Consider the following 22,339-nt stretch of genomic DNA (forward strand, 5'->3'; position numbering starts at 1 on the left):
GTTTTCCCTCTCTGCCTGTTACATTCTTCCAGTTTGGGGAAAAAAAATGACCAAAAAGGAGGTTACAGTTGAAGGATAGGTCACCTGTAGTGCACTGAATTGGTCTACTCCATCCAGGTCTTCCATCATCATAGGCCCAGTTCTTGCAAGAAAGTCCTTCAGGGCAGGCCTTTCTTGCCTAGCTGTCTCCAAAATACACAGATCTGTGTCTTGACTCAGATAAAGGCCTGAAACTGTTCTTTCCTTTCCTTTCTTAGCTGTCTCATGAGCATTCGCACTGTACTCATAGATTCAGGACTGCATTGTGTTGTTTGACGCCATCTCTCTCAGAACTGTGTAGCTGGGGGCTTTGTCTGAAAGTGAAGCTTCACCTCAGTAATTTTTTCTGAGATGGTGCTTGGCAGGAAAGCTCACCTTTTGACCTTAATTGCCTTACTCATTTATACTGGAGCACACTTCTCTTTGCTTTGAAGTTTTTTGGGGTTGGTAAGAAAAATGTATCAAAGAGCATGAAGAACAAATTAAGAATTTTCATCCAAAATGTGTCCAGAAATTGTGGTATTTACCCTCCCGCCACCAGTTTCAATGAGGGATAATGCTGCCCCAGCCAGGGGTTTTATGTAGTCCTGTGACTGTGCGTGGAGAAAGCTGGGTCTGTACTGGCTTGCTTGCATGTTCCACACCTGATTTTTTGAAAGTAGTTAGAACAGCATCAACAGATCTGATGTTCGTCTGGCTTTGGTTTTCTAGCTGGAAATACTTGACAGACGCATCAAGTGAAGAATCCAATCATTAATTTTTTCTCAACAAGGTGACTTTTAGGTAACCATATTCTCCCAAGAACAGCTGTTCTTAAAGGATGAAATGGGACTTGTCCTTGACTTAAGAGAAACCAGGTGAGAAACCTGGTTTTAGCAGTAGTGCTGCTAGGTTTACATATCACGAGTCCTGCACAAAACTTAAACATGTTGTTTTGCAGTTTTTTAAGTTTGGTAAAGCCCGCTTTCTTCTACTCCTTTTCATATGAGTGTACCTCCTCTGAGGGGCTCAGTTTTCATTTGTTCTTCTCTTCTTTCCACTTGTTTAAATGGTGTAGTTACAGTGATTGTGAAGGGGAAAATATGGCAGAGCTCTTCTAGCAAAGAGTAAAATTACGAGAAATCAAACTTTCTGGGCAAGAGCTTAGTTACAGCAAATTCAAAGGGGTAACTACCTTATGGCTAAACAGCTGTGACCGCTACAGATAGAAGGTACTACAAATCTCCCCTTGATTTTGTAGGGAACAGGTTAGCTAAGTTGTTTCTGTTGTGGTTTCCTTCTCCCTTCCCCACCCCTTCCACTGAGGCTATAACCTAGCATTTAACCAAATTGCTGCAGTACTTGGAAGACCCACATTTTTCTGCAGAGAGATGGTTCTGTTTATGGAAAACCTCATGCCATTTGGAGGAAGAGAACTTCTCTGTCCCGGGTTAAACTGGTGTCACAGCTCAAAGATTTAAAAGGCTTGTGGTGCTTGTTTAAGAGCCCCGTCTTCATCAGTGAGGTAGATCAAAGTATCAGTGTTGTCAATGCTCACCTTCAGTCAGTACGAATTCCCTTGGCGTTCAGTTGTGGCTATATGGCCTTTGCCTGATAGTCCATTGCCTGATAGCGCACCATGAAATCTTTTCCCTGGAGGGAGCATTGTTTACAGAGGTGTTCCTATTTCTGTCAGTGTTGTCTTCCTCTTCTTCTGCCAGTTTATTCACTGTACTTCCATTTCACCTTTGTGTTTCTTGGTATCACAGAGAGCCATTGAAGACTTTGAAATTAAATGTGTGCTATCAAGTTTCATACACTGCTCTCACACGTTTGTTTTTTCTGCTCCGAGCAACTGTCTTTTAATACAGAAGAAGATGATATGAACCTGTCTTGAATAAAAGAAAGCTGAATCCATATTTGAAAGGACTCATGAGGAATCCAACACATGCTTAGATCCTAAAGTTAACTGAGATAGTCTCCACTCCAGCTTACTTAAGAGTCACTTCTACATCAGGAGCAGGACACTTTGGTACCTTAATGTGGCACCATAAGGACATGTTTTACAGTGCTGTGTCATACAAAAGTTTGTCCTTTCCCCCTAACTTATTCTATTTCATAGTTGTTGCTTGTGCAGCACTAGGTAGTTTCAGGGAGACAGTTCTCTCGCTCTCAAGTGTTAGCTTTCTGATGGTTAGCTCTTCCATGAAGGAGTGGAATGACTTACTGATTTACAAACAAATGCTGTCTTTTCCTTCCTTTTCCTGTTTAAGTCATTTGTAATGAGGGCCTTCCATTAAGAAGACTCTCAATGGTAGTCCCAGGAAGGCTGGATGTTTCTGCAGTCTGAGAAATGTCAGTATGCCTACCTTTGTGCAAATATAGATTTAGTGTGGCTCAAGTGTAGGTAACTTCTCAGGGTAATCGTGTTTGGCTGATGGTATCCCTGTCAGGTTTCATATCAATCAACAGAGAAGTTTAAATTAAACCTCGAGGTAATATCTACATGATGTGTTGTAAAGTACACTGTTTGTTTTTATTTATTCTAGGGAACCAGGTAATTTAGCAAGAGGGATCATCTATTTACTTCATGCTTAATATGAGCTGTAGAGTGATGCCCTCTGAACTCTTTCAAATTTGGAAGTAGACTTGAGGTCTCTGTTTCACAGCCCAAGAGATTATAGTCAAGTCTGTGTCTGTTCTGTGTAGTATGTGTTGGATGTTTTTATGATCTGTAAGAATTTACACAAAATTCTTTGATGCTGTAAAGAGCCTGTCTGCAAAGCAATGTGAGGTAGGTTGCACTATAAGTGAGTCACGTGCTCAGCCTGAGTCTGGTAATTTAGGTAGCTAAATGGCCATTACTGTTAGTGAGGATTCTTACAAGCTTTACCAACTTCCTTCTGTCTGTACACACAGAAGTTAGAGTATTTCTAATAGTAGATTTATTAAGAGTAGATTATTTTTTTCCCCCAGTTTGTAATGTTTCATTTTATGAAAGCAGACTTTGTTGTTGAACAGGAAGATTTTAACCTGATGGGCTTAAGTTTCCAAATACATTAGGGTTCTTGTTGTCCATTAGTGTCCCTTTTCAAAGAGCATCTCTTTGGTTGATATTTTTGTGAGTCTAATGGATCTTGAGGATTATTACGTTAGTCCTTGCTTCTGTAATAGTGCAGTAACTTTCAGTGGGTTTCCCAGGCTTCTTTCCTTGCACTTTCCTAAAGTTAATGTTTCTTCTGGGTTTGGTGAGAACACTACAGTCTCTGAGGGATCCCCGTCATTAACGGAGTAGAAAACTGATAGAGGATGTTAATGTTCATAGCCAGTGGCAGCCAGCTTGCTACTTCTACTCTTCAGCAAGATGACTGCCATGATTTCTCTCACTTCTACAGGGAGAACAACAGCCTGCATGTGGGCTTCAGGTTTTGGGGGGTTTTGTTTTCAATACTACAAGGTTTCTTTTGGGACCTAGACTGGGATTTGGCTTAAACCAAGATTCAAACTGCTTCTGATTTTGGTTAGAAAACTAGTTTTCCTATATTCTCCCTAAATTGTGTAAGTTTTCATAAGTTGCATAGAATAGCCATTGTCTGACTTGGCTTGGGACCAGTTACTTCAGGTGGTCCCTGTGTGTCTTCATGCTGCTAGCTGGAAGATCAAGGGATACCGGGATCTTAGAGATGGTCTCAGTGGATGCTGGTAATTTGAAAATCCATTGCAAAACTGCTAAGGCAGAGCTTAAGTTGCAATATACTTCTAATTCTGACATTATTAAAAAATGCCACCATTTGGGGTGTCTGTAAAACACTAGTACTGGCTATTACATGTGTTTAGAAACTATGCTGTCCTTTGGCACAATCCTAAAGTAACTACTGTGTAAGGAAGAAATTGGAAACCCACTCTGTCCTAACTCTGTGTGTGTGTAGCTACTGACTGTGCCTCTAGACTGATGTGTAGGTAGTTAGGAGGGGCACTTAGGAGCAGCTAGTTCCTCTGTGTTATCATTTCTATGTGCGTTGGCATTTATCCGTCCTGGAGCCTGTATGCTGTTGGGATTTTGAAGTTGAGTAGAACCAACAGCTGTTTTGTGCAGCCAAACCAGTCAGCTTTGAAGCGATGAACTTTGCTGCCCACAGCCTGGCAAAGCAGGCATGATCATGAATGTGACTTTCCTAGGGTGGCACTCTAATTTGCACTCTGGGTATGCTGACTCTTTTTTCTTGTAGGGAACTCAGTTATGTAGTTACTGCTAGTGATACATTGGTGTGCATTCCCTATACCAAAACATATAGGATAGGAGGAAAGGGAAGAGGAGAGAGAATGTGTGCAGATATATGCCTGTTACAGAGGCAGTTTTATTTACAGAATAAACATGAGTAGTGCATTTCTCTGAAATAAAATTTCTGAATGGTAGTCCATTTCGTTCTTCAGCATGCAGAAGTAAGAACAGTGTTAATTTTCCTTAGTATCTAGTAAGAAGTCTGGTTTTACTGGTTTTTTCCTTAAGTTGCTGATGCTGTTGCATCTAAATAAAGAGCTAGTGTTGATGTACTTTATATGCTTTTATCAAATATTAATGCTAATTTGGACCTGTATTCCTCAATAATAAATTCACTTACTATTGTGCTTATCTTCATAGAACCATTTAACAAAAAGTCAGTCCTTAACCTGGAGAGATTACAGCCTGCTTTGAAGGTGAAGGCACATAAGAATATGCCATTACTACACCTGTAAGCCTCAGTCTGTATGTCTCTCTTATTAGCCTGTTAGTCTTCCATAAGCTGTGTAAAATGTCATGAAAAAAATTATAATGTAAAATACCACAGTAATCTTCAACCCTCAGATCAGATCATAAATGGAGTCCAGGAAAAGCTTAGTGTATGTAGTGTTTGTAATAAAGAGACTCATCTCAGTGATCTGGGACACGTATTGCATTCCTGTGTTCCTACATGTAAACTGAACTAATTCAGTTGTATCAGTCTGTCAGTGGTAGCTGTCATTTCAAGGTGGAAGGTTTGCTGTTAAACACTGCTGACATGCATTGACCCATCAGCTCAGTAATACTCCTGTGTTTTCATTTTTGTTTCTGCTTCTGCCTGAGAAGCATTTGTAAGACTGGCTGTCTTTTTTTTTTTTACCATTTTATTTGCTTCTGCTTCTGAAGTGTTTGAGTCATGATAAGGGTATAGATGCCTCATGCTAGCTGAAAGAGACACAAAAATAGGAACTTGGGCAATAAACTTTGTTTGGACAGATTCTAGACGAAAAAGCAGTTTAGGAAGAAAAAATTTGAGAGGGATCCGACTCAAAATACTTTTTTTTTTTTCTTTTCTTTAAATGTTTGTTCATTCCCCATGGCTTATCCTGCTCAAATGGGAAACATTTATTCTTGTATTATTTCATGTTGTGGGAGCTCTGAAAAATCCTTAACTGCAGGAGGAGAAGGTCTTTATGTAAAAAGGGAGTTATCATTGTCAAGAAGATTACTTTACTTAAACCTTTTCTCTTATACGTCTATTCTGTTTATTCAGGGCTAATCAGGGTTGCAGACAGTAAGAGAAGTTAACCTTGAAAGTGGTGTGAGGAGAAACATTTCCCAATGAAGGCTAAAGGTATTACTGATCATCCTTTTTATAAAGGGAGGAGACAAAAATTAAACTAGAACTAAAGGCATTTTGTTTTAAAGGCTGTGATAGCCTAGCACTCTAAAATGCTGTCCTGCTCCAGCCATTATCCTTACCAAAATAGTCTTACCTATTCCAGGCGAGTTTCATTTGTAGTTCAGACTGTGATTAACCTTTGAAAAATAATGCATTTATGCACAATTCTGCCTTTTCTTAAAAAGTGTGTGTGTGTGTATATATATATACACATATATATATACACAACACACATGAGCATATACGTGGAAAATAAGGATTTCACTGTGTTGAAGCGAACTTTAGTCATCCTGTGTAAGTAACATGCAAGACACAGGTTGATAGTTGGAGTCTGCAGAATATTTTTAGGAAATAAGAAGAAAGTTCTAAGTAGTACCTGGTCAAGAAAAATAATCACTTTCTCCTTGAAAGTGTCTCCTTAGCTGAAGAGAGAGATTGTCAAGAGGATAATTGTCTTAAACTTGCTATTCCTTTCTCAAGGAATGGCTTGAAGATTAGACTTGCTTAACAGGTATATTTTTTAGAATATTTTTTATGTGAAATGTTCAAATAAAGGTGGTAGGCTGGGATTTAGTAGAACGTATCTGAGAATTCACACAGGTGGCACTGTTAATAAATTAATTTTGGAGACCAGAAGACATTATTGGCCATTGTCAGATGAGGTGACCACACACAGCTTCTTTCTTTTACCTTACTTTCCAACTATGTAACTACATCTTATAGTTGAGTTGCATTGAATTTGGTGGTTGTGTGGCTGAGCAGTAAAGTGTTCTTGCACACTACAAATGAAACTGGCCTGAAATAGGTTAAGACTCTTTTGGTAAGGATAATGGCTAGAGCAGGACAGAGCATTTTACAGTGCTAGGTTATCACAGTCTTTCAAACAAAATGCCTTATAGTTTTACGTTTGGTTTTTTTTTTTTTCCTTTAAAATGCAAACTTGGCTGAAAAAGGTCTTGTGGTCAGTGAGAACGTGAGTGAACTCTTCCTGCTTCTTATTTATTTGTCTTTTATTAGCTTTAATTGTTCTTCTTGCAGTCACAGGCTTGAACACCCGAGGAAGGGTTTTTCAAAAAGTAATTACGTGACTTGTCATCCTGTGTGATAGCTAGAGAAGTAAATCTGGTTTTTTTTGTTACATTCACAGTATTTAGACTCACAGTACAGCAGTTTTGTATTAAAAATTCAACTTTATATGTATTCCTTACAGCTTGTGGACTTCTGTCTTGATACTCTTGTTTCCAGTTTGTTCTCTTTTGGAGCATCCATGTTGTCCACACAGTGCAATGGTGTACCTCTAGAAGTTAATTTTTCTTAGAACTAAAATCATTAAGTAAGATGTTCCTCTTGAGGCTATTAGTATGGTTTCTCAGTGTTTAAGCTGCTTAATTCTGTAATTATTAGTTGTTAGGTAAGGTTTTCAAGATCTTGTTTTATGTTTTGTGTGACTGATTTTTATCTTTACTAATACTTATTATTCCTTCCAGTCTGTCTTTTGAAATATGTTACTTTTTTCTTGCAGTAACAAATTATGAAACCTACTGGTCTTCTTTTGGCAGTGCAAATACACAACCTGGTTATCCCAGTGATTTTTTTTTGTTTGTTTGTTTTCAGTCGTAGTTGTGGCTTAGGTGCTCTGCCAGTATAGTGTCATTTACTTTCTCAGAGCACTGCAGCTAAATTATGGTTATTATTTGCTCAAGTAGCAAATTATGTGTGAATGTAGTTTTTATTCTGGTTTACCTTCTTAATCATGCTTACCTTTTCTGTGAGTCCATTCCCTTTTCTTTTATTTGTACTCTTCTATTCCTTCATTTCTGGGTGTATATTGGACAACTCCCTGAGTTTGTTATTGGGGAAATAACAATTTCAGAAATTCCACATCTGCCCTAACATTTATTACCGTACTAGTGTGGAGAGGAGATGGGGAAGTCTAGACTTTCGTTTCAAGAGTTTAATCTTTCCAGTTCCAGTTGTTCTGGTAGCAGCTTGGAAAAGTGTTAAAGGATATGTTGCAAGTTCTCAGTAAATTGAGCAGACTGGTATATATTCTGACATAGAGCTAATGTTTTTATAGTACTTGAGCCTTTTAGGAAGGAGCAGATACTGACCAGAGCCAAGAAACACTGGAATTTTTACTTCATGGATGATTCTTTGCTATGGAAACTGTTTACACAGATAGGAAATACTAAGAAATCCTTGTTATACTAGTGTTAGTATTTACAGTTAGAAGTGTTACAGGGAAAAACTACATTACAGAGGGATACAGTTTAATGGTGAACATGAGACTTGTAATGTGCAGTATTCATTAAACTGTTGTGGTTATGCTTACTGTTACGATGTCTGCTTTTTTCAATATTAGGTGCCAATTGTCATGAAAGGCGTGGAAATTGAAGAAAATGTCTACAATTGTTTTAAGTGTAAAAGTTGAATTGTGTCATATAACCATTTCAACTGTACCAAGCTTACAATAGTCTAATTAGAACACTGCTGTGAAAATGTTCCTGTTTTCTCTTGAGGGTCATCTTAGGATTTTGGAAGTAACTCAATAAATAAGAAAAAAATTTTAGTAAACATTCATGTCTAACAGTATTCTTTGTTATAGCTTGCCGGAATGAGTTTTTCACTTCATTCTTGAGGCTTGTTAAAACATCATATTTGTTCTGTTTATGTTTTGGCTTATCTACATAAGTTCACGTATTCCCATTTTGTGACATATTTAAATATTATTCTTGCATATTTAAGAGATTAGGCTGTAAGTTATTGTGGGATTTTTACAAATAGCATGTTAAACTTCGGGTAAGCAAACGTGGAGGTAGTAGCATTTTCTAATGTGAGTGGGTTTTTTCCATATTTATGTAAACTGTGGCATTAGATAGATTTGAGGGCACAAGTTTACTGTGGAAGTACTGTTAACCTATTACTTAGTAGTAATGTGCTTAACATATGTGTGACTCTGCAATTCTGAGCCTAACTCAAAGCTTATGACAAAATGCTGTTTCTACTGTTCTGCGGAGGGTGTCAGTTGTGGATGAAAATGAATGGTTAAATATCTGCCAGCATTCACTGATATCCATAAAAGTGTATTTCTGTGTGCGAAGGCACAGCAGCAAAACATTCGATGTCTGGAACCTGATGGAAGAGAGGTGGATTCCAACATGGGAAATCTCGCCTCTTTTTTCGTTCAAAGTTTCTGAGCAGTCAATAAGAGGAAAAATTCACTCAGTGAAGAGTCTGCCTTCCTTTTCTTTCTTTGGAAAGCAGTTAGTTTCTTTCTGCCTGTAAAAGGGGACTTTGCTGATAAGCAATCTTCTCTAGGTGGATTCTTTCTTCAGACACTTCCAAGAACAGAGGTGGAGTCGTTCTAATGATGACAACCTTCAAAGTTCCTCAGCAGCACAGTAGGAAAGATTCTGTTCTGAGTTGTATAGGGATGAGAAAGATAACACAAATCTGAATTTGGGAAAAAAACATTTCTTAATCATTAAGTAAAAAAATATATTTTTCCAAACCTCTCCCAGGAAAAGGAGAACCCAAAGAGATCTTATTTTTAGGAGAGAATGGATTTTTCAAATCAAAATTAAGTTTCTATCAGTGTAAACTGTTGTAAGTCACACTTTTTTTTTTTTTGATAGCAACACTGGAACTTTTTTTTAATGTATACTGGTTATTTTTACAGTCCTGCTGATCCCAATGTACTTCTTACATAATTATTTCACTGCATATAACATGTGATGTCTCTTTTTTTTAATCTATCTTCTTTAGTTTCCTGATGTTTAAGCCCTATTTTTGTTTTGGAGTTCAAGTAAACTGAGTCTTCATTTACTGTGTGCTACTTGCTGTCATCTCCAGATTTTAGGAAGGGTTTATTGTAAGATGATTGGAACTGACTAGTACCTAAAACATAGCTGTCTTAAGATTTCAGTAGCCTGTTGTACTATAATGTGATGTCATTATTCAGGCATTCAATAAAATAGACATTATCTCTGTAGTTGCTTTTTTGTTTTGTCTTATTGCCTGTAGATGAATCTGTCTTATGGTTTTTGTGGATACTACAGTTACAATGTCCATAATTATTATAGTAGGATTGTATAATAATTCTTTTAAGGGAAAGCTACACAACATAAAGGTAAAGCCACAAATGTTAGCTTTGCAGTATACACTCAAATTGGAAACAAAACCAAGAAAATGTAGGAACTGTGGAGAGTGTTACATCGTATGAGACTGTCGTTTGGATAATGGCTTAATCCCAAGCACCTGTCTTTGATGTAATTCCTGTCATGCAGATTTTTGTGGTTAGGCACTGAAAACGTTGGGGAAAAAACACTCAACACTCTTTGGATTTAACTTTTGTAAGTAGTTAAGGGCATGGGTTTTTTACTTAGCTATTAGTTTATGTAAAGGTATAGGCACTTTTGAACTGTATTGGTTCATGTTTCTTTAAAGGAAAAACCATTGATAAATCTTCCCACAAATTTAAGACACACTCCAGGTATCTGTGTGGTACAGGACAAAGAAATGCCTGGAGATAGAATGCCAGGTCTAGCCCTGCCCCCCACCTTATCTGTAGTAGCTAACTGGTGTGTTAGATTTAATAGAAGGCATAAAACAAGGCAAAATGAACTTGTTTAAAATGTCTTGAATTACATCAGTGGGCTTTCAACTGTTTAGGAGCAGACATCCTGATTTCAGTCTATAGTCTCTCTCAGGGTCTCATGCTGTTAATGATAGTAGTTTTAGTATTTTTCCGTGTAGTAATGAAGTAAGTCACAATGTGTGGTTTCCCCAAGACCTTGAAATGATCTTGTTCGCTACTGGGAGGCATGCTGGAAAGTGACAGAGCCATACTTTTATTAGTCAGAATAGAATTTTGCTATTACAATTGCACAGTTGCATGTGAATAACAATAAATGCATGATGGAAATGTAATTTAAGATATGTCATAAAATGGTTTAGCTTGGAAGGCATCTTAAAGATCATCAAACTCCAACTCCCCTGCCATTGGCAGGGACACCTCCCACAATCATATCATCCTCAGCAATGTTTGTTAAGAAGGAAAAATTAATACTTTTAATACACGTTTACAGGCAGTAGACTTATTTTCATTTTCTCTGTTAAATTGTACTGTGACCTCATCCGGAACTAGTTAATGATGGAAGATTCTTAATTTGCGTACACGCAGTATCAGAAAGGAACTTCACTGTCTTAGTCTAGCATCTTACTTTTTACTTTTTGTAGCAGGCCAGACTTTTTCTGCAGCAGTGTTTCCATCATGTTCATACTGTGCTGTTTTTCCAGCACGTGCAAAGTACACAGGCTCTACTATCATTGAATAATTGCCTTATACAGAGGATTTAGGAAAGCTATGATGTTAAACTGAAAAGTTAACATCTCAAATCTTAAAAAGCTTGCTTTCTTGCACTGGAATTTTAGTTCTAGTACTGTCAAATATCACTGATATAATTTTTCTATATGAGACTTTCTCAACTTGGAAAGGAATTGGAGCTTTTCAGAAATTGTTCATTACTCTGATTTTTAATTTTTTTTTTTTTTCTTTTAGTATGTGCTGTGGTAGCATACACCAGCACAGGAGAAAAAAAAACAATCTCTTATAAACTGTAGCTTTTTTTGGATAATATTATGTAAGATACTGTGTAAAAGTTTTCACCAAGTTTTCAGTGAAAAATAAATAAACCAAAACTTTATGATTCAGTGAACAATTAATTTCTTTTTATATTCCATTCCTTACTATGTTGTCAAGAGAAGGAATGATTATTACATTTATCCTTCTAGAGTTTTTTGGTGTGTAATTTAAAGGGAGAAGTATTTTCAATTTGTTAGTTCATGTATCTCATTGAGAGTCTTAGTTCTGTTTCTTGTTGCATTTTGTAGTTAACCTTTTTTTTAAACATGGTGCATGGAATGTGGACTTGGGCTGTATTCACCACATGAGTTTGATGTGCTGTGTATGTAGGGTCGAGTTTTTGAAAAACTTCCCTAACTGTGTTGATACTGAAGTTAGTGGCAGTGTAACAAATGCATGATAGCAAATCTAAATTAGAAATGTGCTGAGTTGAAAATCATAGGTTTAATCTTCATTACTTTTCGTTGTCATTTTAATGGGAACACTGACTTTATTGCGAGCAAACTGGGGCCATATGTGTGCCAAAATCTTGAACTTGGTTGAATTCCAATCAAAAGGTCATCTAGTGCTTATAGATTTACATTTTTTTTAATTTTTTTTTTTTTGAGAGAGAACTCATGGAGGTTGTGGTTGGTTTTTTCCATCTGAGATTAGTCAAATTCCTGGTTTGCGTTTAGGTGAAAACTAAACTTTCAAAAAGATATTAGGTCAGATTTTTATGCTCTGTTTCTTACATGCCCAAAGCACATTTAAAAATTTATACTTTTGAAAACGGTGTCTATGACTTAATTCTTACTGTTGCAAGAGTTGTAATCATTACTGTTGTTGGCTTTACTTTTCAAGGTACCCAGAGAATGGCATAGTAGAAATGGACACCAGTAATCTTCGACCCCGAGCAAGAACCATTCTGAAGTGGAGTGAACTAAAAGTGGGTGATGTGGTGATGGTTAACTACAATGTTGAGACTCCAGAAGAAAGAGGATTTTGGTTCGATGCAGAAATTACCTCTTTGAGAGAAATCTCAAGGACTAACAAAGAGGTTCATGCTAAAATTCTGCTGGGGTAAGATTTGTTTGACCAACTCATAAAATCTCTACTTATCATATAAAGTGTTTTTGTATGTTGTTTGGGGTATTTTTTGTGTACTAGTCATTTCCAGATTAAAATTTCTGTCATACTTCAATTCCAAAACTGTCTGAATCATGGAATTACACTACATGGCTTTCACGGTGTGCAGACTTAGCTATGAGTCAGAACTGTTACATTTCCCGGGATTGCTGGAGGCAAGCATAAGGTTTTGTGTATTATCTGTGATTCAAGTTGATCAGAGTGTGTTTATAGTTTTTTATATTTATATGATTATACATTTATATTAATTTATATATATTATATGTTCAATTCTATTGAAAACTGAAAAATTTGTTTTCGGTAACTTTTGAGATAATTGGGATAGTTTGAGGAACCACTAGGTCTCACTGAGTATTAGACATATCTGACAATTTGAGTAAGTCTCTGAACTGGCTAATTGAATTTTTAAAGAATAAAATATTTATGTGGGCATTATAGCTTCTGATGAGTAAAATGTGGAACTGTGGGATGTGGAAATTACGAGTTTTCACGTGGCTGAACTCACCTGAGTGTCTTGTTTTCCTATTTAAAAAGTTGTGTATAGTTCTTTAGGCAGTGTGTCTTCTGCAAAAATCTGTATGATACTACTGTCAGTGGTGTGATTGCTGCTTTAGGGAAGAACAAACGACCAGTTCTTATTGGTAGTCTCCTTAAAGAATTCACTGTAACCTTCCTTCTCCTCCTCGTTAGCTTTCCTCATTCCTTTAATATTATCCTTTTCTGACAGAAAAGAACTAAAAGCAAGTGGGTCCAGTCTCCCACCTCCATCCTTGGAGAGGAGGGGGATGTATGGGTACTTATATGTTAGGAGTAAACTGATTATAAAATTAAACTGGGACTAAAGTGAAATTTCTTTTTACTTAAGAAATGATTTAGTGGTGGCGTGTCCCCCATTTACTCAATAAGTAGTATCATTGTTCTGGGAGTGTATTGCTTAAAATAAATTGGACTATTCGTGTATTACTGTAGTTTTCTTTATGAGAAAGGAGAATTGTTCTATCTGTAGGAAGACTTACAGTGTAGGATGTGGTTAATTGGAAGAGACACACAGAAGACACATTCAGGTGCAATTCAATATTTTGTGTTTTAAAAAAAAAAAAAGCAATCATACCTAGTAGCAGGAAATAGGAAAGACATTGACTTGGTAAATCATGCAAGTAAATCAAAATCTGTTTTGTGGATGGCTTTTAATTGATGGCTTTTAATTTTAGAATAACAGCAGTTTTAATAAACAATCTCAGTGCATTATGGTTGTCTTGTGTTAAGTAGAGCAGGCATATGGAATTGTTTTTAGGCAAAGCAAAAAAAACTTCAAATGTAAAGCAAGGAGGAATTGAGTAGGTAGTTTGAAGTATTAACTTGGAAGGGAGAAAACATGAAGAAATGGAGGCTAGTCTAGAGAGATGAAGATTTTCATTGTAATGCATTGAGTATTTGTATGGTATTTGGTGAATCAGAGATGGATTTTATAACCTTCTACAATCAGAACTGTCCAGATACTGGTTTACATGAAGTTCAAATGTCAATTGATAACGTTATTTAAAACTACTGTCTGCATGGATTCTTTCAGATTTTTTCTCATTCATTAAAGTATGGTACTCAACATATTTTATATTGGCAAAAGTAAGCACATGGTGGCAGATAAAAAACTCTGTTCATGCTTGTTGGAACTCAATAGGATAGTGTTTTTTTAACATAAATAAGCTGATAGATACGCTTGAAATTTGAAGATGGTAACTTCAAATACTGTGGCAGGTACCATGAGATTCCCCATAGTATTGACACTTAAAATTCTCTGAAAGGAGTTGCGGGGAGAAAAGGCACAGTTGAGAAATATCTTATTCTAAGGTGGTGAATTTAAGTCCATTTTTCAAATGGAATCGTATTTCAGTGAATTTTCTTCCTGACAGGAAGAAAAGCCTTCAGGCTTCATTTACACATTGATAGATAGTATATGCAGTAATCAACTAGTTTGCAGGAAGTAAGGTTATCTGAGCCCTACCATTTCTGAAATTTATCAAGGAATAATTCTGTATCACCTGTGCTACCGAAGTCATTCCTCTCAGTTAGCAGTGAAAGTACAAAATAAATCTGTTAGCGTTCATAAAGCTGTGCAAGGAGCATGCTGCAACAAGAATCACTTCACATTTCAGGTATGTTGATTTCCAAAATAAAAACCAACCTCTTAGTGTAGCAATGTTTATTAATATATATTAATATACTAATATAATATAGGTATGTAATACATAATAGAAAATATAGTAATATAAATTAGTTTAGAATTATAATGTAATTGTTATAGTATTATTTTAGTCTAGAATAATACGATTAATATATGAATATTCTATAATTTATTATTGATATCATAAATTCTTACCATAATGTTAGCTTTAGTTAATTGTTTTAAATAAAGGTGAAATCTATTTCGAACGCTTTATGAGTATATGTTAATGATTAATTGATTGTGTGTTAATAACTAATTCTTTGCTTACTACTGAAGTACAACCTTAGCAGGCAGTAAAGGGAGGGAGAGTTCTTAGGATTGCTTCGGATATATTCAAGGCTTGGAATTTCTTCCCTTTCTGGTATTACATCAAAGAGGCTTTGTATAAAACTGTGGTACGCAATAGTTTAATGTTTGATTTATTGATCTTGGTTGCTTTTGACAAAGATTTTGTGAAGCTGTTGGTACAATGGTAGGAAATAGTAAGAACAGGTACCATATAGTAAGAACAGGTACCATATAGTAATGCTTTGGAGGTGGTAGAACACCTGATGAGTACTTCTTTTTTACTGTATCTGTTGACATGCATGTTTGTTAGGTGTTAGTTTTACTCATGTCTCAGTCATAACCTAAAGCAAATGTTCTGTATAGTCTGTCATCATTAGTTTATCTTTTGGGAAACAAGTATGGTTTAGAGAATATTATCAAATAGAGGAGTGAGACTGAACAGGGGAGAAAAAGACATTGTACGGAAGAATTGACCATATAATAATAACTCTCATTTGTACTGTATTTGCATTGCAACTGAAATTTGTAATTGCAGGATGTCTAAAACCTGTCCAAACTGGACTGTGTCTCAGATAAAAATACTAGGGAAAGAGTAGTGCTTCAGCCATGAATATACATGAGCTTAGGACCGTAGGCCTTTCATGACTGTGTGGGCATGCTTACATTTCAGAATGGTCTCTTTGTGTGTGGTACTTCTGAACTGATTTTAACTAAATTTGCAGGGTGTGCCTCTATTCTTGAAAATCCTCTATTTTTCTTTTTTGGGAGTATCTTCTGTTTCATGGTGAAAGCAGTTATTTGTAGTCCAGAGTAATAGGACTTGTCTTTGCACTTTAAAGGGCATGTATCGAATGCCTGTTACTGGTGGGTAGTTGTGAAGCAAACTGTTCACAATTTATTTTAATGTTGGAGCTGGCTGACATGATAAAAGTCACCACACTGGAACAAACCAAAGTAGTTCAAATGATGCTTTGTGTTCTATCCTTGCTAGACTTCAAGATAAATAGACAAAATCAGCTCTTACTTTTCTTCAGTCAGCCTTTGAAAGTTTGAGTTTAGCACGGACTCTGCCACTACAGGAGTTGTATTTTGTTTAAGCCTTTGTACAAGTATATCAGAAAAATCTCTTCACTTTGCAGATTTTATACCTCTTTGACTATGTAAATATTTAATGAATTTGAGGTTTTTTACCCAAGCGGTGGTAACAGAAAGTAACAGAAAAGGTCCTAAATTTTCGGTTTTATATTTATTATCTTTTAGTTCTGCAGCCTTTTTGTGTTAGGCTTTCTGCTCCCAAAAAAGGAAGGATTGTTTTGTTTTCAGACCAAAGTCTCTAATTTTTAAATAGGCTCATTATGTTTTTTTCTGTGTAACCTGCCAGATCTGGGGCTTATCTTCCTCTTTTGAAAACAATTTCTGCTTTTTTTTTTTTGTTTGTTTGTTTTTTAGGATACGTTCCTGTTTATCTTCTTCTGGATTCCTTTTATTTGTCTGGCATTTTTTTGTTCTCAGAGAAGGCAATATAGTGTTTTTATATGGTCTTTATGTAAAGACCATGGTCTTTATGTATCTGTGCCTGTACAGATTTTAATTTTAGCTGCTCCTTTTACTACCTTTGAACAAGTTTTCCTATTTATATTTAACTTCTGATTTTTGAAGTAATTCATAATACTTTTTTTTAAAGCTTTGCAAAGGTATAGAATTTAAGCATATCACAGAATAGCAAACTAACAGTGAAACAAGTCTTGCACATTATTCTGGTTGATTTCAAGAGTTCTTGTGCTTCTGTGCATTTCTATCTAGCTGGTTGGAAAAAATATTATTGGCAATTGTACATTGTTTTGACACTTAAAAAAAAACCATACTTCCCATCCCTCTCAGTATACATTGTGATATTCAACGTGTCTCAGTTGCTGTTTTCATACTTTGTAGGTGCCCAATAGTGTAGTTCTCATACTGTGTTTCTTCTTTAGGCCTGGTATTTCTGTCTGTGTGGCTTATCCCTTACTGATGCTTATATACTGTTGTGGTGTAATTTTCTACGCAAAATAACTTACCAGTTTACTTGTTTTAAGTAGCAACTTGGACTGTTGTTGGTTGATTTGGGAAGACATTGTTTTGCTGATATGTGGAATATTAACTTGAAGATTTACTTGAAAGCTATTTTAAAAAATGGCCCCATGTTGTAACAACAGGTATCCTAGTAATAAGAATTCTAGTTGCTGAAGAACTTGCCTGCAGCTTTCTTGCACAGACATAAAAATGGCATATTTTTTCTAGGCAACAAAACTTCTGAAAGGGTGAATTTGTGTCTCCCTCTTTCCTCTTCTCCTTATGACTTCAGTGGAGCTGGTCATCTCCTTTGAAGAAGAGACCTCCTTTTGAATCAACGCAACTGTTTCAAATCAAGATAGATTCTGATTGTCCAAGAAGACTTCTGGGATTTTTCATGACGATTCTGTAGAGGTGATGCCTAGAACTTCTTAAGCACTTTTGTGAACTGCTTTTCCCTAGTCTCTACAGCTAGAGATGGCACTTTTTGAGATACACAGCCTTAGGTAATAATCTTGCAATTCTTAACAGGAATGACTAACCACAGGAAGAGTGTTTTGGGTCCCACTTAATTATCCTGTTGGACAAAAGAACTCATGTTTGGGGAGGGTGTGTGTGGAACGAATGATTTGTTTGAACATAAGTAGTCAAGTTTACTGGAAATCAAACTGTTTATTTTTACATTCTAGATTAGATTTTTGATCTTGCTTCAGTTGTGATTTAATTCTCGAGGAAAAACTCAAGAATTAAGATAGAATGAACATGAGGACATAATATTATTAAAGAGACTTTTGATTAGCATATAGTGCCTCCTCTTATGCAAAAAAAGGAATCTGGGGTGCAGGACAAACTGCCCAGAAGGTATTGGAGCACACTGTCAGTTACTGGGACTGAAGAAAGTTGGTCCACTTGGATTGGAAAAAGGTTGGTGTCCAGGCTGTGTTTTGGTCAAATGTGAGAGACAGAAGAACAATATCTGACTGAGAACAGCTCTTGAAGAGAGCATGAACAGAGTGAATAGTTTAATAATTTGCTGTGTTGTGACCTCTCCAACAAGGTCATAAATGAGATATAGTACCTTGGTTCAGCACCTATGAAATCAAAACCTGGAAGTTTAGAAAGAACTGAAAGAGTACATTTGAAGAGTATTTAGCTGACTTGTTATTACAGATACCCTTTTCCTGTTTTATCTTTCTCATTTCCTTTCTTTATCTATGACAAAAAATTCCATTTTACAAACACTCCCTGAATAGTTATCATGGTCAGGTTCTACACAGATCGTAGCTATTTCCTCCATGTGCTTTGTTTTCCTACATGCTTTGTTTTCCTGGTTTAAAGAGGACAAATCTTCAGGAGATTCCATTGTGCAGACAGGAGTGGAAGGATTACAGTTTTAAGATTGCTTACCTGTAATTATTTCTCTTACATGGAAGAAATATTTTATTTCTTGATACTTCCCTCTTCCAGATTCCTAAAGAGAGAGCATAGAAGTAATATATTTGTTCTTTATGCCATTTCCCTGCACATTGCCTGTTCTGATATTTGATTGAGTGTTTCAGTTTGCTTTCCCAAAATGGAGGTAAAGTAGCTTGGTGCTTGTAACTTATGTTGAGTATTTTGGGCTGTGAATGTACTGTTCTTTTGTCTTGAAATTTTAAAATTTGAATTGCAAACTGAGTCTGCATTGCTAGAGATAATATTATCTCTCAAGCTAAGTAAGTGTTCTGTAACAGTGTCTCAGTCCTGCTGGTGAAAGGGTAAGACCTTGGAGGACAAATCCTCCCAGAAGAAAGAAGCAGGCAAATCCTGTGGAGCAAAACCTGGTTAATTGCACAGCTTGTGTCAACAGGCATTTGGCTTTTAATATCATGGGACCCATAGTTTTCTTCCCATCCGTCCCTGAAAGTCCTTGATCCTCAAGTGGGACAACAGCATCTATGCCAACAGGCTGGCCAGCCTGGTGAGTAGAGATTTGAGTTGATGAAGGGACATTATGATCCATGGTTAAGGGAGGTATTGGCATGTGCATGGGAAGCAAAGGGTATGAGGTGGTGGGAACAAGAGGGATCTTGGGATTGGTGAAAGAAGGATACCCATCTCAAGTGCATGTATGCAAATATATACAGCCTGGGAAACAAGCAGGAGGAATTAGTTCTGCATGTAGTTACAGAACTATGACACAGTTGGTATAGTGGAGACACAATGGGACAGCTCACATAACTGGAGTGAGAGATGGATGGCAACAAACTACTCAGGAAAGGCAAAGATAAAGAGAGCAGGGCTACCAGGACATGAAGAAGTTTGGATATAGAGAGTTCTTCAGTGGGGTGGTAGTGGTCTGCATGAGAGCTGGTGGATGAAGATGGGAGAGGCAGGAAAGTGGTGGTAGGTCACCCAATCAGTGTGAGGAAGAGGACAAAGCCTTCTTTAAAAGTCTGAATCGCAGGCACTGATTTTCATGGAGGACTCAAATTCCTTGACATTTGCTGGTAAGATAACACTGGAATGCAAGCAGTCAAGAAGCTGTCTGAAGGATTCTGGGAATGACTTCTTAATACAGTAGGTCAACAGGGTGATACACAACTGGATATGATGTTTATTGTCAACAACGGTTTGGGGATCAGATGATCAGTGGTAGCCTTGGCTATACTAAATGTGAATCAGTAGATACCAAAGCCCTGTTGGAACTAAGGAAGGAGAGTAGCAGAGCACAGACTCTGGAATTTAGTAGAGCAGACTTCAGTTTCATTCAAGGAACTGGTTGATGGGATCCCATAGGAGGCAACTGTGAAGGGTAAAGGAGCGCAGCAGACCTGACAGGTGCTAAGGACAACCTCCTCTAAATGCAAAGACAGTTCATCCTGACGCTCAAGAAACTGATAGAAGTATTGGGAGACTGGCAAGGCTGAACAGGAAACTCATGACTTGGCTTCAGTGCAAAAAGTTGGTATATAGGAGTTGGAAACAGGGACAATGTAAAAAGGAGGAAATTTGAACATACAAGGGTGTTATGAGAATCAAAGCTCATCTAGAGTTGACACTTGTAAGAGACATCAGCGGCAATGCAGAGAGCTTTTACCCACTGCTTTGGTAGTAGAAGGCTTAACAAGGAAAATAAAGATCTATTGATGAAAAAACCAGATGATTCAGTGTCAGCAGATGTTGTCTTCACTGCTTTAGTCTTCACTGACAAGCTCTCTCTTGTAGCTGTGCCTCGTGAAACCATTCAAGGAGAGTCAGCAGCAGTGAATGAGGCATGAGTCAAGGAGTGCTTGCAAGAGCTTGACCAATGCAAGTCCATGGGACCAGAGGAGTTGCATCCAAATATGCCAAAGGAACGGCCTGATGTTGTAGTGATGCTCCTCTGTACTATATTTGAAAAGTTGTGGAGGTCAGGGAGTTCACTGACAAGGGCAAATGTTGCCTCCATCTTCAGAGTAGTCTATTTGCCTTATTTCAGTGTGAGGAAAACAATGGGACAGTCCTCTTGGAAGTTCTGGTCATTTAAAGATGATTTGGAATAGCTAGGGTGGATTTTTTTCAAGAGCAAATCATGCTTTACGAGCCTGACTGCCTTCTATGATAAAATTATTAGCTCTATGGCCCAGAGGAGAGCAACAGATGTCATTTACTTCAACTTGTAGCAGGTCTTTTGTCTGTATCCTGTAATATCCTATCCCAATTAGGATGTTGTGATGTGGGTGGATGGGCAACCAGATGGGTTTAAAAAAACATGAGATTTAATGATCGGGCTTGGAAGACAGTGCTTAATGAGTTGTACGCTACCTGGACAGTGATAACAAGCAGGGAACTGCAGTGGTGTGTCCTGGGACCTGTACTGTTCAATATCTTAAGCAAGAGTGTGGCAGTGGCGATGCAGTGCACTCTTACCAAGTTGAGACACCAAATTGATGGAAACTCAAGGATAGTAGGGCCAGTCAGAGGGACCTAAACAGGCAGGAGGAATGGGCTGACAAGAACCTCATGAAATTCAACAAGGATAAACACAGAGTTTTCTTGCACCTGGGAAGGCAGAGCCCCTTGCAGCAACTTTGGCTGGCTGGGAAGTAGTTTTGATGAGAAAGACCTTTGTGTCTTGGTAGACCGCAAGCTGAACATGAGCCAGCAGCATGTAATGAAGGTTTAACAGTATTCAGACTGTACGATAAGGAGTATAATCAGAAGACTGGGGGAAGTGATTTATTCCCCTTTACAAAGCAGTAATTAGACTGCATTAAGAATACTAGATTCCACCCACCCTCAAACACACACACAGTGCGCAAAAGAGAGACACGTAAAATAGACTAAATTCAGCAGAAGGCTGCTGAGGTTGTTTGGGAAGCACAGTGGTATGTGGCAGGCAGACCAGAGATGATGGACATAAATTGTGTAAAGAGAAGGGAAGAAAATTGGTTCCATAGCTTACCTTTTCAATTACTTAATTGTTATATGTTAAAGCATTAATTGCTTTAACCAAAAAAAAGAAGCATAAGTACCAGTGTTAAAAGTTGGAATATTTTGGGTTTCATAACCATTTCAGAATTACCATAAGATAAAAGTGTCTTTTGAAGGTGAAAAATGGGTTGACTTGCATCTTGAGGTCTTTGTTTTCCCAGAACATAAACTGTATCTTCAGTATTTGTAACACTATCCTTTCTCTAATAAACATGCAGACTTGGAACCACAAGTCTTTTGACTTGCTTTCTAGGGGGTGATTTTTAGAAGTGTGTTGAAGTTTAGTTTGTTCCCACTGAGGAAAGTATTTCCAAACAGTAGAGGAAGAACAGAAGTAAAACAAACAAGTGCAAAAAGGCAAACAATGTGCGTGGGGAAAAAAATGGTGGTGAGCACAGTATTAAGAAAAGCATTATGAAAATGAAAGAAATAAAAAAGGAGTGGTGTTGAAATATATGTATACATTTAAGAGAATCATTGAGGATGGAAGGAGCTCTTGAGGTTGCAGGGTCAGTTAGAGTAGACTGCCTGGGAGCATGTCTAGTTGGATTTTAAATATCTCTATTGGATGGAGACTCAACAACCTCTCTGGACGATCACTGTAAAAATGTATTTTGTGTGGTCAGGGAATTTCAAGTGTTTCTGTTTGTGCCTTTTACCTTTTGTCCTGGTGGAAGGCACTGGCGAGAAGGGTCTGGCTCCCTGTTTATATATATGAATAAGAGCCGTATACACACAAGCCTTCTCTTCTCCAGGCTAAACACGGCCATACAAAGATATTCCAGTCCCTTAATCATTTTTGTGGACCTTTTCTAGAATCACTCCTGTAAGTCCATGTCTGTCTTATCCCAGGGATTCCAGACTTGG

The 22,339-nt window shown here is 37.2% G+C and overlaps 1 protein-coding gene across 2 annotated transcripts in view; it reads left to right on the forward strand.

Moving 5' to 3' along the window:
* Positions 1–22,339, forward strand: part of UHRF2 (ubiquitin like with PHD and ring finger domains 2) — an 87,387-nt gene that overhangs the window by 21,549 nt on the left and 43,499 nt on the right. For both annotated transcript variants that reach the window (XM_074166101.1, XM_074166102.1), the window contains exon 4: positions 12,169–12,387. In XM_074166101.1, the coding sequence (XP_074022202.1) occupies positions 12,169–12,387 (219 nt within the window). The remainder of the gene's footprint in view (positions 1–12,168; positions 12,388–22,339) is intronic.

This window comes from Numenius arquata, chromosome Z, assembly GCF_964106895.1.
Source record: "Numenius arquata chromosome Z, bNumArq3.hap1.1, whole genome shotgun sequence".
Classification (NCBI taxonomy): domain Eukaryota; kingdom Metazoa; phylum Chordata; class Aves; order Charadriiformes; family Scolopacidae; genus Numenius; species Numenius arquata.